The sequence below is a fragment of the Oncorhynchus keta genome, chromosome 7, assembly GCF_023373465.1.
Source record: "Oncorhynchus keta strain PuntledgeMale-10-30-2019 chromosome 7, Oket_V2, whole genome shotgun sequence".
Classification (NCBI taxonomy): domain Eukaryota; kingdom Metazoa; phylum Chordata; class Actinopteri; order Salmoniformes; family Salmonidae; genus Oncorhynchus; species Oncorhynchus keta.
The window spans coordinates 1,791,581-1,806,695 of NC_068427.1; the positions used below are offsets into that span (position 1 = coordinate 1,791,581).

General features: G+C 42.8%; 1 protein-coding gene across 10 annotated transcripts in view; it reads right to left on the reverse strand.

The window, feature by feature from the left end:
* Positions 1 to 14,754, reverse strand: part of LOC118385860 (obscurin-like protein 1) — a 76,496-nt gene extending 61,742 nt beyond the window's left edge. For 2 of the 10 annotated variants that reach the window (XM_052521845.1, XM_052521841.1), the window contains exons 1-15: positions 14,398 to 14,754; positions 10,156 to 11,274; positions 8,454 to 8,723; positions 7,967 to 8,227; positions 7,445 to 7,756; positions 6,527 to 6,793; positions 6,118 to 6,393; positions 5,638 to 5,913; positions 5,057 to 5,332; positions 4,468 to 4,743; positions 3,855 to 4,127; positions 3,370 to 3,645; positions 3,183 to 3,257; positions 1,511 to 2,476; positions 725 to 1,000 (exon numbers count right to left, since the gene is read on the reverse strand). In XM_052521845.1, the coding sequence (XP_052377805.1) occupies positions 725 to 1,000; positions 1,511 to 2,476; positions 3,183 to 3,257; positions 3,370 to 3,645; positions 3,855 to 4,127; positions 4,468 to 4,743; positions 5,057 to 5,332; positions 5,638 to 5,913; positions 6,118 to 6,393; positions 6,527 to 6,793; positions 7,445 to 7,756; positions 7,967 to 8,227; positions 8,454 to 8,723; positions 10,156 to 11,173 (5,098 nt within the window). In that variant the 5' untranslated portion in view covers positions 11,174 to 11,274; positions 14,398 to 14,754. The remainder of the gene's footprint in view (positions 1 to 724; positions 1,001 to 1,510; positions 2,477 to 3,182; positions 3,258 to 3,369; positions 3,646 to 3,854; positions 4,128 to 4,467; positions 4,744 to 5,056; positions 5,333 to 5,637; positions 5,914 to 6,117; positions 6,394 to 6,526; positions 6,794 to 7,444; positions 7,757 to 7,966; positions 8,228 to 8,453; positions 8,724 to 10,155; positions 11,275 to 14,397) is intronic. The other 8 variants (XM_052521842.1, XM_052521843.1, XM_052521846.1 and 5 more) reach the window with 8 other exon arrangements.
* Positions 14,755 to 15,115: the final 361 nt, after the last annotated feature.

Here is a 15,115-nt window from a genome sequence, read left to right on the forward strand (position 1 = left end):
TTATTTCTTCTGTTGTGATAATCCCGATATAAATTGGAATAAAGAAAGAACTGTTTTAGGATGTTTTTAGAGAACCAATGCAAATAAATTGGATACCAATAGTAGCAATATGCTAACATGAGCACTATAACATACCATTGGTGGATTGCTCTGAAGTCGTCAAAAGATTTCTCTCCATTTGAGAAAACGTATTGGGGTAAAAACGGAAAACTATGCATTTAACACTGTGGTGCTGTCATGGTTACAATTTCAAGTCTAAAATGGTGCTCTTCTACATACGTTTACATCTGTCCATTTACTTCATATGTTTTATTTTATTTAACCTTTATTTAACTCGGTAAGTCAGTAAAGAACAAATTCTTATTTACAATAACGGCCTAGACGACGCTGGGCCAATTGTGCGCTGCCCTATGGGACTCCCATTCATGGCTGGATGTGACACAGCCTGGATTCGAACCAGGGACTGTAGTGACGCCTCTAGCACTGTGGTGCAGTGCTGTAGACAGCTGCGCCACTCGGGAGCAAGGTATTCGTGAAGACAATTGAGGAAGACGATTTTATATGTCACTGTAGTGACCGATTCCAGGTCTCTTGCACACCCCAGGGATAAACTAAAGCCTAGCCATTAGCCTTGGACCTAACACATCTCCAAAGGTCTAATTACTGTATCCTTTCATTAGTAAATTATTAAACTGTCCAAAAAAAACTGAAAAAAAAGGATTACCTTTCACATCCACATGAAACTGCATTGCATCATCTGTCGTCTTACAGCTGTAGCTCCCTGAATCCGACAGCCTTGCAGATTCCACATCCAATGTCCTTATGGAACCTTTCGATTGCATTTCTAGTCCATTCTCTTCATGTAGCAGCGTTCCGTCCTTGTACCAGGAAACGTGTGCATTTGGGTCTGATATCTCACAACGCAGGACAATGGGACCACCTGCTGCGACGGACTTGTTTCTCTCAGCTTCACAAGGTGTTGTGATCCTCACAGGAGGTGCTGGGGGTGTGTGAAGTAGTATTAAGAGAGAATCACATCACCATTAAGAAATATGTGCTACAATAAATTTACTCAAGTATCTTAAGAGCAAATATCACTACAGAGATTAGTCATGCCAATAACTCTCAAGAATCTCAAATGAATAAGCAAATATCACTAATTCTGTCACGTTTACCATGTAAGTATAACTTAATTGTTTTATTCGAGTTGATATATCAAATTTAAGGGGAGGATATTTTTGGTTAGACTGAGATACCTATGAATACAAGTTAATGTGACTTTGAATCTTACATATAAAATAATCAGACAAATCGTTATAAAGCACCCAAGCTCAAAGTATCACAATGACTAATTTTCAGTATTATTTTAGTATGAGATAAATTGAATAAGAGTAAATGTAGCAATTGTCAAGTGTAAAAGATTACTTATAGCAATCAGTTGATTTTTACACAATGTCAACATTGTGCTTGTCAGTTGTTTTGTTTGATAAAGCTAACCATATTTAATCACCTTCAACATCCACCTTAAATGCAATGTCATCGTCATCCAATTGACTGTCACATTCTCCTAATTGATAGAGCTCTGCTGGTTGAAGAGTTGGTGTCTTCATGGAGGTACAGAGCTCTGCTGATTGGAGAGTTGGTGTCTTCATTGAGCAGCAGAGCTCTGCTGATTGGAGCGTTGGTGTCTGTATTGAGCCACAGACCTCTGTTGGGTGGAAAGTTGGTGTTTGCGTGGAACCACATACCTCTGCTGATTGGTGAGTTGGTGTATGTATGGAGCCATAGAGCTCTGCTGATTGAAGAGTTTGTGTCTGCATAGAATCATAGAGCTCTGCAGACTGGAGAGTTGGTGTCTGCATGGAGCCACAGACCTCTGCTGATTGGTGAGTTGGTGTATGTATGGAGCCATAGAGCTCTGCTGATTGAAGAGTTTGTGTCTGCATAGAATCATAGAGCTCTGCAGACTGGAGTGTTAGTGTCTGCATGGAGCCACAGACATCTGCTGATTGGTGAGTTGGTGTATGTATGGAGCCATAGAGCTCTGCTGATTGAAGAGTTTGTGTCTGCATAGAATCATAGAGCTCTGCAGACTGGAGAGTTAGTGTCTGCATGGAGCCACAGACCTCTGCTGATTGGTGAGTTGGTGTCTGCATGGAGCCACATAGCTCTGCTGATTGGAAGGTTGCTGTCTCCATGGAGCCATAGAGCTCTGGTGAATGGAGAGTTGCTGTCTCTATTGAATAGTGTTCTGCTGATTGGACAGTTGGTGTCTCTATGGAAAAGTGCTCCACAGATTGGAGACTTGGCGTCTCCGTGGAATATATTCCATATGTTTGAAGATGTTGACCGTACTTGTAGTGGAGGATCTGGACAGTAGAGTCTAAGGGCTCACAGTGAACCTCAACGGGGCAGACCTCTTCAATGGACTTGTTCTTCTCAATCGCTTGGTCAGCTGAGACCCTCACAGGTGCAGCTATATGCATTGTGGTGCACACAGAGAAAGGTTTTCAATTGATGTTCTGTGTGCCTTCTCTTATTTAAAAATCCTTTTCTAAAGGTACTACTCATCATTGTGTGTTAGCATGGATGAGTTAAGAGAAAACCGATGGCAAAGGTTAACAATTAAGAGAGGCGACCAGATTAAGAGCTGGTCTAAAGACAAGATAAATAAGACCTAACAGTACATTTCCTAACACAGAACTCAGTTCTACATCACTACATCACTCATTCCTGTTTAGCCACTCGTACAAACATTTTCACATTTTGTGATAAAGGCTCGTTGAGACAGGTACAGATTCTGGGCAGCAAAGGGAATGTGAAGATTGGATGATGAGCAAGACATAAGATGTGCTATCAAGAATGGCAAAGCTGCTTGTTACAAGCGTCATTGTTGTTTGACTCTGTTAAGAATGACGATATGATATACTAAACAATTAACATGAATTAGTATGAAGAAATGCAGCCGCTCACAGACCATTCAGATGTTTGATTAAAAGCCAAAATAGCAGGGAATCAGATGAGATTGGGGGGTGAAAGGATCACAAAAAGAAACACATTTAAACTACTGTCTTTATATGCTTTGAGGATGGAATACACTAGCTAATTCACCACCATTGTTAGTGGCATGTATATGTTGGGTTAAAATGGAGAGTGCTAATGTTGAAATAGCATTATATCACCTTTGATATCCATAGTGTATTGGGAAGACTCATCAGATATCTCACCCTTCTCACTGCCAGGGTGAGACAGCTCTGCTGTTTGAACAAAGCCACAGAGAAAACAGTAAGCTGGATGATAGCTTCAACCATGTAAATGCTTCTGTCAGATTTTGATATGGAGTAGAAAAGGGTTTATGTGGAGCACCACCTTTGATGGCCACATTAAATTGTGTGGAATCGCCAGTTGTTTGGCAGTCAAACCTCCCACCACAGGACATGTCATCTGGTTGGATGAACAAAGTCCTTATGCTGCCCTTTGATTGTCTGTCAAGTCCACTATGTGGGTAGATCTGTGTTCCATCTTTGTCCCAGCAGACCTGGGCAATGGGGTCTGAAATCTCAAATTGTTGTACAATTGAGAGGCCTGCTTCTATGGACTTGTTCTTCTTAACTTCAGGGGCAACCAAGTATGTCATGGGCGGAGCTATAGGTAATCATTGAGGGGATAATTCAGTGTGAATTATTTTGAGTGGTTATAAAATGGCTAATGTAAAGAGACAATATCAACACTAAAGCATCTAGCTTTTTCAGTATTAGCTCAGAACATGTAAGAAGACAATTAATCCAAAAGCTACAGAAAGAGAGTTAGTCGCAACTGAAACTAGAGAAAAACAAACATTTGACAAAAATCACCTTGGTTCTGTACAATTAACGGGGCAACATCTTCCGCTGTAGCACAATAATACGCCCCAGAGTTGGAGGGGTGTGCCGCTTCGACAACCAGGTTCCTCCTGATGCCCCCCATTTCGAAAGGTCCAGTGTCAGAGATGAGCTCTACTTTGTCCTTCTGCCGTGACACCTGGGCAATGGGGTCTGAGATCTCACAGGGTAGTTCAATGGGGCAGGTTGCTTGAAACGGCTGGCTCTTCACAACCTCTGGTGAAGGTAAGAATTTCACTGGTGGAGCTAAAGATGATTATCCATGTTATAATTGTGGAATTTACAGCAGTTAACAATATTTTGGGGGAGGGAGGGGGCTTACAGTAAAGCTTCCCCAAACTGACTAATCTGTCATTTCTCAAACCAGTTTCAAAGAGGCAAACCTATTGCTTCAAACAGTAAACAAACAACAAATATTTCCTTATTTAATGAGATGAAAAGCAAGTGTCTCAATTAACTTAAGAAGAAGAAGTAAGTCCCCACAGACAGACAACACAAATAGCCACCAATGTTAGTTGCATCTAATCTCCACAAAACTGTCTAGGGTTACTCTGTATGAGATTTGAACCAAAAAGCCACAAATCACCTTTGATATCCACAGTAAACTGGAGAGTGTCGTCAGAAGTTTCACAGTTGTACAGCCCTGAGTGAAAGACCTCTGCTGATTGGACAATGAGCCTCCTCATGGTGCCATTAGATTGGATGTCCATTCCAGTCTGTGGGAGGAGCTTTTCCCCATCCTTGCACCAGTAGACCTGGGCAGTGGGATCTGTAACCTCACATTGCAGTTGAAAAGGGCAGCCTGCTTCAACCGACTTGGTCTTCTCAACATCAAAGATAGCTGAGAAGGTCACTGGCACAGCTAGCAATGAGGATGAATGAAATACCATATTATAGAGATAAATATTTAAATGTATGTCATACAGTATATACACTTTTACGTGGCTTGAAATGATTTGAGAATACAAAATGAGTAAAGTGATCATCAAGTATGTGTAAATAGATAGCCACAGCATTGCAAATCAATCGAGCACAGGAAGCAAGGCTATATACAGTATTCTGTTCTGTAAAGTTATTTGTTCATGAACACAGAGAAAGCAGGGATTATTAGTTGCATTTGGAAAAGGACACGACTGTTAAAGGATGTAAAGCAAAGGCAGAAAGGGCAATATCACCTTTGATATCCACATGGAACTCCATGGTATCATCCACTGTGGTACAACTGTAAGTGCCAGAGTGAGTCAGTTCCGCTGACTGAACAACCAACGTCCTCATGTTGCCTTCTGATTGGATGTCTAGTTCATGGTTTGAAAAGAGCTGTATTCCATCCTTGTACCAGTAGACCTGGGCAGTTGGATCTGAGAGCTCACATTTCAGTACAATGGGGCAGCCTGCTTCAATGACCTTGTTCCTCTCAGCTTCTGGAAGTACTGAGAACCTCACAGGCGGAACTATAGATATGTTTAAGTCTTAGATTATAGTAATCCATAATTACATTGTTGGTTTGATTAGAGAAATCATGATTTCATGACTTTTGTCAGTTTAAAATGGCAGTTTAATTTTTTTTTATTATCGAAGATCAAGCAGGTTAAGCATTGTATTGTAATAAAAGAAGGGATGATCATAAAGCTCATTGTTAATAGGCAGCAAGAAAAAGAGCGACAGAAAACATACAGTACAAGACCATCATTGTTAGTAGCTTTGTTAAGAGGGAGCTTGTTAATTTTTCGTAGAGCCCAAATTAAAACTTTTTCACCTTTGACGTCCACATTGAACTTGATGGCATCACCCTTTGTCTTGCAGCTGTACGACCCAGAGTAGAATATCTCTGCTGACTGGACAACCAGTGTCCTTGTGATGCCATCTGACTGGATTTCTATTCCACTTTGAGGTAGGAGCTTTGTTCCATCCTTGTACCAGTAGACCTGGGCAGTTGGATCTGAGAGCTCACATTGCAGTATAATGGGGCAGCCTGCTTCAATGGACTTGTTCCTCTCAGCTTCTGGAAGTGCTGAAAACCTCACAGGTGGAGCTATGGGTGTTTAGATGTTATGATGTTTTTTTATGTCTGTGTGTTATACATTCATCTTATGTTTGATTTGTGATGTTCAAGTGCAATCATCAAATTTAACACATACTTGTGGAACAGATGTCTATCAGGTCAGAAGGTCACACGAAAATGTGTTAGTAACCTTGCCAGAATAAATTAGTTCAACAGAAACCACTTGCCACTCACCCTCAACTTCCACGTTGAACCTTATGACATCATCAATGGCATCACAGCAATACACTCCGGAATGGGAGAACTCTGACGATTGGATGACAATTCTCCTCATTGTGCCTTCTGACTGAATATGAAGACCCTCGACTGTGTGTACCTCCACCCCATTCTTGTACCAGTGTACTGGAACTGCGGGGTCTGACAACTCGCAGTAGAGTACAATGGGGTTGCCAAGTTCAACAAATTTATTACGATCCATCTCTGACAGTGGTGTGAACTTCACTAGAGGAGCTGCAAATTTCAGAAAAATCATGAGCATTTTTCTCATCACAATTATAACACTTTGACCAGAATTCAATTGGTACAATACAGTAAGAAAGGACATTTTTCTCACACCTAATTTTTGGCAGTAATTAATACGTACCTTGAATATAGAGTGCTGCTGAATCTCGTATTCCATAGGCAATGAATGTGATCTCAGCCCCGTTGTCGGTGTCTCGTACACCTTGTATGCGTAGGGATTGGTGCGTTCGAGACCGCCGCATGGAGTAACGGTCATCCTCCAGAAGCTGAGTGCCATTCAAGAACCATGAGCCAATAACTGAGGCAGTGAGCTCAATTGAGAAGCAGGCATCCTGGCCTTCTGGCACCAAGGCATCCTGCAGTGGGGCTTGTATTCTGGTCACAGGGACTGAAAAACATAGCAATATTACACCTCAATTACGCTCTGCATTCTACTTCAAACTCAAATTCGGTCACCCCTTATGCAAAACAGGTTTCAAAAGGGCTATAATGTTAAGTATCTTTAGGGTTTTGTTTCCGCTAAGAGCTGCTCCACATTCAAGCCGGCTTGATTTCTGATTGTCTCCACTTGTGGTGTTTGCTGAGCACAGCATTCACACTATCTCACAGTTCAGTCATTTGAACTCAGAGTAGCTAGCTAGCTATCAGGTTTGGATCATTAGCTAGTTGCCGAATGGCTAGCATGGTAAGAATGATAGTTAGCCAATACTAGCTTAATATTATGCTAGTAGATGATAATGCTAACCAATGTTTTGCTGGCTAAACATTTGGCTAGCTAGCAGAATGGGAGTAGTTACAGTAGTGAATTATTTTGACAGACATCACACTAGCTCTAGCTAGTTGTCTAGCAATGGCTATCATGTTACACCATTTACATTAGCATACCTAGCTAGCTAAAGTTTTACATTAGCTAGCTAGCAATGGAAATACAAATTAAGCTTTGCCATCTAGTCCAGTTTGGCTTGAATCCAGCTTGGCGCTAATGTGCCAATCGAAAGGTATATGTAACAGATTTTCAGTTGGGAGGGCTTCTGCTTACCCAGGTGAACTGCCCTTGGAAACTCCACATTGTTGCTCCTGCCATACTTGTTGACACTGCATATGCGAAAGCGATAATCTGCCTCGCAGGGTACGCTGTCACCAAGAATCTCCACTGAGGTGGCCGAGTCGGTGGTCAAGCATTGCAGCCACTCCTGAGAGCCGGTGCCCACCTCTTGCCTCTCCAACACGTAACCCGATGGGGGGTTCTTCCGGGTGTCCTGTGCCGGAACCCAGGAGAGGAGGGCAGCGTTGGCACGCTCTGTGTTGATTTGCACACCCACTGGACAGCTGGGTGGGCTATGCCTGGCCGCTGAAAGCAGAATATACTATATACTGTATGTAATGTGTAAAACGCTAGCACATGTTCTTATATTTGGATATAGATTCATATTGGTGAAATTGGATATGAATTCAGTAGAATTAGGCTTGACCACCTTAGGAACACAATTTCTATCCCTTTTGTCTGACAAATTCACCACCTACAAAATCTAATCCCAAACATATGCCACGAGTATTGTACCTTTTACCCTCAGCTGAGAGGAGGTTTTGGATCTTCCCACAAAGAAGGTCACAAGGCCAGAATCCTGGGGCGTTGTGTTGACAAAAACCAGAATGTGAGTTTTTCCAAAGGACTTCAGGATGGTCTGATGAGTCTCACGCAGCTCCGTCCCCTCTTTGTACCAGTGTATGTCCATTTCCTCCTCCTCCACTTCAACACAGAAGGCAGCATTTTCCCCCTCCAAAACATCCACCTTACGTGGAAGCTTACGCACGATTGTGCCTACAAGGGGACAGAGTAACTTGTAAGGACATCAATAGCTGTGAAAAAATAACTGCGCTGTACTGTGGTGTGACGTCAAACTGTAAGCGTGCCAAATTTGTTCATTCAACTCCACCAGATCTTACATGAATTTCCTAAATCCACCCCAACCATGTCATGCTAACGATGGCTTTCTGTGTGTATCAGTCCAGATACTGTGTGTAGTATATATAAATACAGAATTTACCTTTAACTGCCACCTCAGCAATACTCCTCCCCCCATCCGCCATCTCGCAAAGATAAATCCCATCGTCGTCGACTCCGATGTCACGAATAGTGAGTCGTCGTTTTGTTCCCCACTCTTCCATCCCATATTTGGCCCCTGGCTGTAGCCGCCTGTCCTCCAAATACCATGTGATGGGAACAGAGTCCTCAGGAACCTCACACTCCAGAACAGCCAGGTCCCGTTCCCACACCTCCAGATCAATGAGGGGCTGCTTAAACCGCACAGGCGGCTCTGATATTAAGGAGACGGAGGGATACCATTAAACGGGTTGACGGCCACCTACGTAGGACTCAATCGAAGGACATGGTAAAAGAAAAAATGACTCAGACAAGGAATTCATATGTTCCTTTTATCAGAGATGTCTGGCCTCAAAGCTAATACAGTAGTATAACATTGTAAAGAGGTAGCTCTGACACAGAACAAAGTCTACCGACTTAGCAAGACTAGTTATTTTTTTGATAAATCACTTTAGTGGACTATAATGTGGTGTTTTAGGCATGTTACCACAAAACTGTCTTGACTGTAGCCAGTGGAAAATCATGTTCATTTGTATTTATTATATCGGTTTAAATATTTGACTTGCAGTTTTAAAACATGGTAAAGGTGTTACTTTATATAGTGCTGGTTTACACTAGGAATAACTCCTGTTAAATTCAGACAACACTCACTACTGTTCGTGCAAATACTGTCCATGTGAAATTCCAAAAATAGCTGACAACTGCACTTAATCTGTGTCCTTGGTCTAGAACTATGTTATAATCTGTAAATTGAAATATATTTCATAGTAAATACCAATATAGCAAACAAGTTAAGAAGAATCATACGAGACAAGTGGCTTCATTCAGTTGGAAAGACCATTAACACATTGGGGCGTTGGATAGGCAATAAACTGTTTGTAACTGACACCATCAGACAGTGGCAGTTCTAAACGAAAGAATGTGAACTCCTCTTTGAATTATATGTGTATTTAGCTGACTATATCTGACCCACAAAGAGCTTGATGATCCAATAATTGAGGAAAGACTCTTAACAAATTCACCTATTTAAACCTCTACACCCATCTCCATTACCGTTAAAGCAGTGTGTAAACATATACTTTCTAGCCTGCCGTAGCTCTAACACAATGTTGCTTTCCAGCCTGCCCTAGCTCCAATACAATGTTGCCACCAGTGCTTTTCTCTGCACCATGTGCGAAACATGATCCCACCTCTAGAGACTTCGATCACATGTAATCCCCCCCTCCCAGACCTTTAAAAAACTAAGTGACTTTGCAGACATTGGACCGGTTGGAATCCACTTCATGTCGATGAGCTTGGCCAGGTCAGGTACTTTGAAATATCTCTGTTCAAGTTTCAGATAATTAAGACGTATCATTAATCCTCTGGTGGATTAGGGATTGAATTGCTTTGCAGGAGCCAAATGATTTGGCTGCTGATTACATTGGCCATATGCAGCTAATTGACTTGTTAGCGTATTAATTTAGCAATGCTGATTACCTGTTAAAAGGCTTATATATGGTATTAAGTCAAGGGGAGATGTACACACCTGGATGGAGTTATATTTTTATACATGTTATATTGTTCCATGAAATTCATTCTCGTTCTCTACTGAAGTAGTTTAACAGCCAACTCTGTAGCAATGGACAAATACCAGTTTGACTTACCTTTCACAGAGAGATGTACAGCACTGAGGGTTTGTCCTGCAGTGTTGGATGCAGCGCAAACATAAACCCCATTGTCCTGTTGCTTACAATACAGCACTTTAAGTGTGAAGTAGCCCTCCCTGTCTTCATATAAGAGGTACCGTCTTCCGGACATGATCAGCCTGCCATCTTTCCTCCATATTATTTCTGGTTTGGGCTTCCCAGTCACAAAGCAGCGGAATTTGGCATGCTTGCCCTCTGTCACGGCAAACATTTTCACTTGCTTGGCTTGGTTGGTCACTGGGTCGTCTTTGAGCCGTGTGGTCAGCTGCCTACCACTCCTCTGTTTGCCTTGATGGCCTTTCCAGTGGCCATTTGTGTAACCGTTACGGTTTCCCTCTTCCTCGTGACCCGGCCCTGCATCGACGAGCAACACGGCTCCAGCCAGCCCCTCTCCAAACTCATTTCTGGCCTTGCACGTGTACACTCCACCGTCGGGTGCACGAGTCTTGAAGATTTTAAGCTGGAACCATCCCCCGTCCTGGTAGCCCACATTGAAATGTGTACTCTCAAATATCTCATTGAGTTTTCTCCCGTCCTTTTCCCAGACCACCTCTGGCCGCGGGTTTCCCCACAGCTTACAGGAGAAGACGGCGTCTTCGCCGCGGCCCACCCGGGTGGAGAGGGGCTTGATCAGGAAACGAGGCTTGTTCTCCTCCCGGAGCTCCATCTCTTGGGCCTCACCCTCCACCTTCAGGGTCGCCGCGGCATATGTTTCCCCGATGCTGTTCTTGGCCTTGCATGTGTACTGGCCGCTATCCTCTGTGGTCACCGATGAAATTATGAGATTGTAGACATTTCCATCCTCGAAGAGACGGTAGCGACCCTCTGGGTGGATCTGTTCGTTGTTTCGCTCCCAGATGACCGCTGGCCTGGGGTCCCCGCCGATCTGACACTTCAGGACAGCATCAGTGCCACTCTGCACTACTACAGGGCGAGGGTAGGCCAGGAAACGTGGGGCACCACCAAACACATCCATCTCTGCTAGTTTGCCAGCCTCACCTCACCATAGGCAGGCCACCGGCATGCAGTTGCTCCCTCACTGGAGTTGGGCTGCCCACTTATGTACTGTATAAGGTTCTAAAAGAAAAGAAACAGAAAGATACAATATGATGCAATACCTGGCAGACAATGTGTTGGCATACCTATGTTTTTTGTCAGCGTTACAGACGGCTATATCGGTCCGCTAATACAGTACTAGTAAAGGACCAGTGCACTTTTTTGAGAATGTTTTTATTTTATTTATTAGGATTTGATTTTATTCAAATATTTCAGGGGGGGATGCAGCAACTTCAGCACCCCTACATCCTGCGTCTATGTGTGTTGCTGCAATCTGATAATTTGCTTTTGAAGATGGAATGGAGCTGGAATGAACAAAGAAATAACTAGGAATTGTTTCATATAAAAAATGTATAGACTCTTCAAATGTGTTTTGATTCATCCTCTGGGTGTGCCCATGTTAATTACGTCATTTTCATTTTCAAAAATGTTAAGAGCGCTGTGTAATTTATTCAAATATGAATGCTAAATCAGGAACATTGAAGGTAATCAAGGAAAATACAGTGCATTCGGAAAGTATTCAGACCCCTTGACTTTTTTTTATGTTACAGCCTTATTCTAAAATTTATTAAATTGTTTTTTTTCCATAGTCAATCTACACACAACACTTCATAATGACAAAGCAAAAACCAGTTGCTGCCTAGCTATTTTCAGGTCCTCCAGAGATTTCGAACGGGTTCAAGTGCAGGCTCTGGCTGGGCCACTCAAGGACATTCAGAGACGTGTCTTGATGCCACTCCTACGTTATCTTGGCTGTGTGATTAGGGTCATTGTCCTGTTGGAAGGTGAACCTTCGCTCCAGTCTGAGGTACTGAGCGTTCTGGAGCAGGTTTTCATCAAGGATCTCTCTGTACTTTGCTCCGCTCATCTTTGCCTCGATCCTGACTAGTCTTGCTGTCCCTGCCGCTGAAAAACATCCCCACAGCATGATGCTGCCACCACCATGTTTCACCGTAGGGATGGTGCCAGGTTTCCTCCAGATGTGATGCTTGGCATTCAGGCCAAAGAGTTCAATCTTGGTTTCATCAGACCAGATAATCTTGTTTCTCATGCTCTTTAGGTGCCTTTTGGCAAACTCCAAGTGGGCTATCATGTGCCTTTTACTGAGGAGTGGCTTCCATCTGGCCACTCAACCGTAAATTCCTGATTGGTGGAGTACTGTAGAGATGGTTGTCCTTCTTGAAGGTTCTTCCATCTTTACAGAGGATCTCTAGAGCTCTGTCAGAGTGACCATTAGGTTCTTGGTCACCCCCTGAGCAAGGTCCTTCTCCCCTGATTGCTCAGTTTGGCCGGGTGGCCAGCCCTAGGAAGAGTTTTGGTGGTTCCGAACGTCTTCTATTTAAGAATGATGGAGGCCACTTGTGTTCTTGGGGACCTTCAATGCTGCAGACATTTTTTGGTACCCTTCCCCAGATCTGTGCCTCGACACAATCCTGTCTCAGAGCTCTCCGGACAATTCCTTCGACCTCATGATGTGGTTTTTGTTTTGACATGCACTGTCAACTGTGGGACCTTATATAGACTGGTGTGTGCCTTTCCAAATGATCTCCAATCAATTGAATTTAAAACAGTTGGACTCCAATAAAGCGGTAGAAACATCTCAAGAATGATCAATGGAAACAGGATGCACCTGAGCTCAATTTTGAGTCTCATAGCAAAGGGGCTGAATACTTATGTAAATACATTTGCAAACATTTCAAAAAAACTGTTTTCGCTTTGTCATTATGGGGCATTGTGTGTAGATTGCCGAGGATATTATTTATTTAATCAATTTTTGTTTTTTTTACTTAAAATGTAACTAAAAGGACAATACAGCGTAAGAACTTGGACAACTACACTAGTTCAGAATACTATATATTGTCGCAGGGTGGAGACTGCATAACAGCTTATAACACTAAAATGTGTGTGTAAAAAATACTTGTATCATTAAAACATTGCACCATTTTAGTATCCATGATGTGTTTTGGGTGATTAGGTGGCATTACTCTTAGTGTTAATTGAATTACAGGGGGTGTAAGACAGAGGCGCAAGTTAGCCATTCAGGGGTGAACGGCCTTTACTTTAGTCCTATTGCAACAGCAGCCACCACAACACATAGCCAGCACAGCTGGTGCTGTATTTCAATGGGAAAGTGCTTAATATAGTATGCCCTAAATAAAGACCTGTGAGAGAGCCTGTGTCAGGTATCACAAAGCACACCCTGGAACCCGTGTGCTCACACAAACATAGATCTAACTCACAGTGCTCACACCCCTAGAGAACTTACAGTCAAAACATGCTAAGCCTTCATCACACCCATTGTTGGCACTCTTATTCAAGAATTCATACTCTAAATATCATTGTTAAAATTGGTCTTCTCTGTCATTTTCCAAAATAAATAGAATGCAGGGATTAATAATTCCCTAGCATACATAATTTATATTCACAGTGTTATTGAACAACCTGGTCCTCTCAATTGTATATCTTTTTGGCTCCTCAATTTTGTTAGAAGCAGTTGAAGGTTTGCCCCGATGGACATTGGAGCCATCTATTAGTCAGGCTATGACTTTATTCACTTTAAGCTCAATGTGTATGTTTGCTTTCTGTCCGCTCTGATGCATGGTTAAGGTCTCAAGGAAGGTGAGCCAAATCTAGAATGCTTCCGAGCCATGTTTGTCATGCATCCACCAGTTTACTGCATAGGCCACAGTGTGCACACACACACATGCAACACACACACAGTCAAAGGCACATATAATAAGAGTAGTATATGGTGATACATGTACTGAATCTTAAATCGTATATTTAGAAACCAATATGACAATGTGTAGTAGTCTGGTTCACCTCTAAAATCATCGCTATTCTGTCACCCTTTCAACCCTTTCTCTCATCCCGAACCTGTGCCACGTCAATATGCTGAAAAACCTTTTCATCAGTCAGAACTCGTAATATCCACTTTATCACCTCCAATGGCAGGTGCCAGTAATTATTTCCCTGTTAGCCACCTGTTCCACAAAAATGATTGAGGACAATACATTGAAAGTGGTCTCAATATTCCCCCTGGGGGTTTAAGAGGAGATTAACCTTTGTGTTTACTCATCTGGTTTAATTGGAAGGACCCTTGCCCCCAGTGAATCTGCACTACGTACTCCTCACATGACCTACCTCTCTTTGGTCCCAAGGAGCGACCGTCAACATACATTCCGCACTGGCACTCTTCTTCAAGCCACTGAGGCTATATTCCCCGCCTCCAAACTGCTGAGTAATGTCACTTACTGGTCGATTCTTTCCCCGACACCAACTGTAATCCGGTTGGGGTTCTGTCTCTCAAATATCAACCAATGTGGAGCTTTGTTTTCACAGTTTCCAAGTGATCTTTTAGTACATATTGACGGGCCTGTGCCAGACCCATCCAAGAAAAGTAAAGAGAATTTGAGTATTTCCCCCTCAGCGCCCTTTCTACACTCCAGAGCGGTGCCCCAATCTCTGTGGCGTTCAACCCTGAGACACCCCGAGTGTCATTGTTCGTGGAAGAACGTTAAATGCTTTTGCAGCTGCTGCTGTCCCCTAAAAATACCATCAGCCTTGATGACAGCAGTGAAGATAAGTTGGGCACTTCCATTCACTTGCTTGCATGGGCTAAAGATAGATTTAGATGGCTGGTTCAGGGCAGACTGCTTAGCTTACTTGAGACCTTGCAATAAAACCTAAGGAGAAGGGCAGTCTTCTCTGGGCTCTAAAAAAATCTTTAAGACCCCTCCATGTTTTCTTGTAATTCACCACAATCTAGAAAAGGGGAGGTTAGAGATACTGATAATACTCATCATTGTAGATATCCAGAATAAGTGGCTTCCGGATCTAACATGGCATCCACTGTAAATTG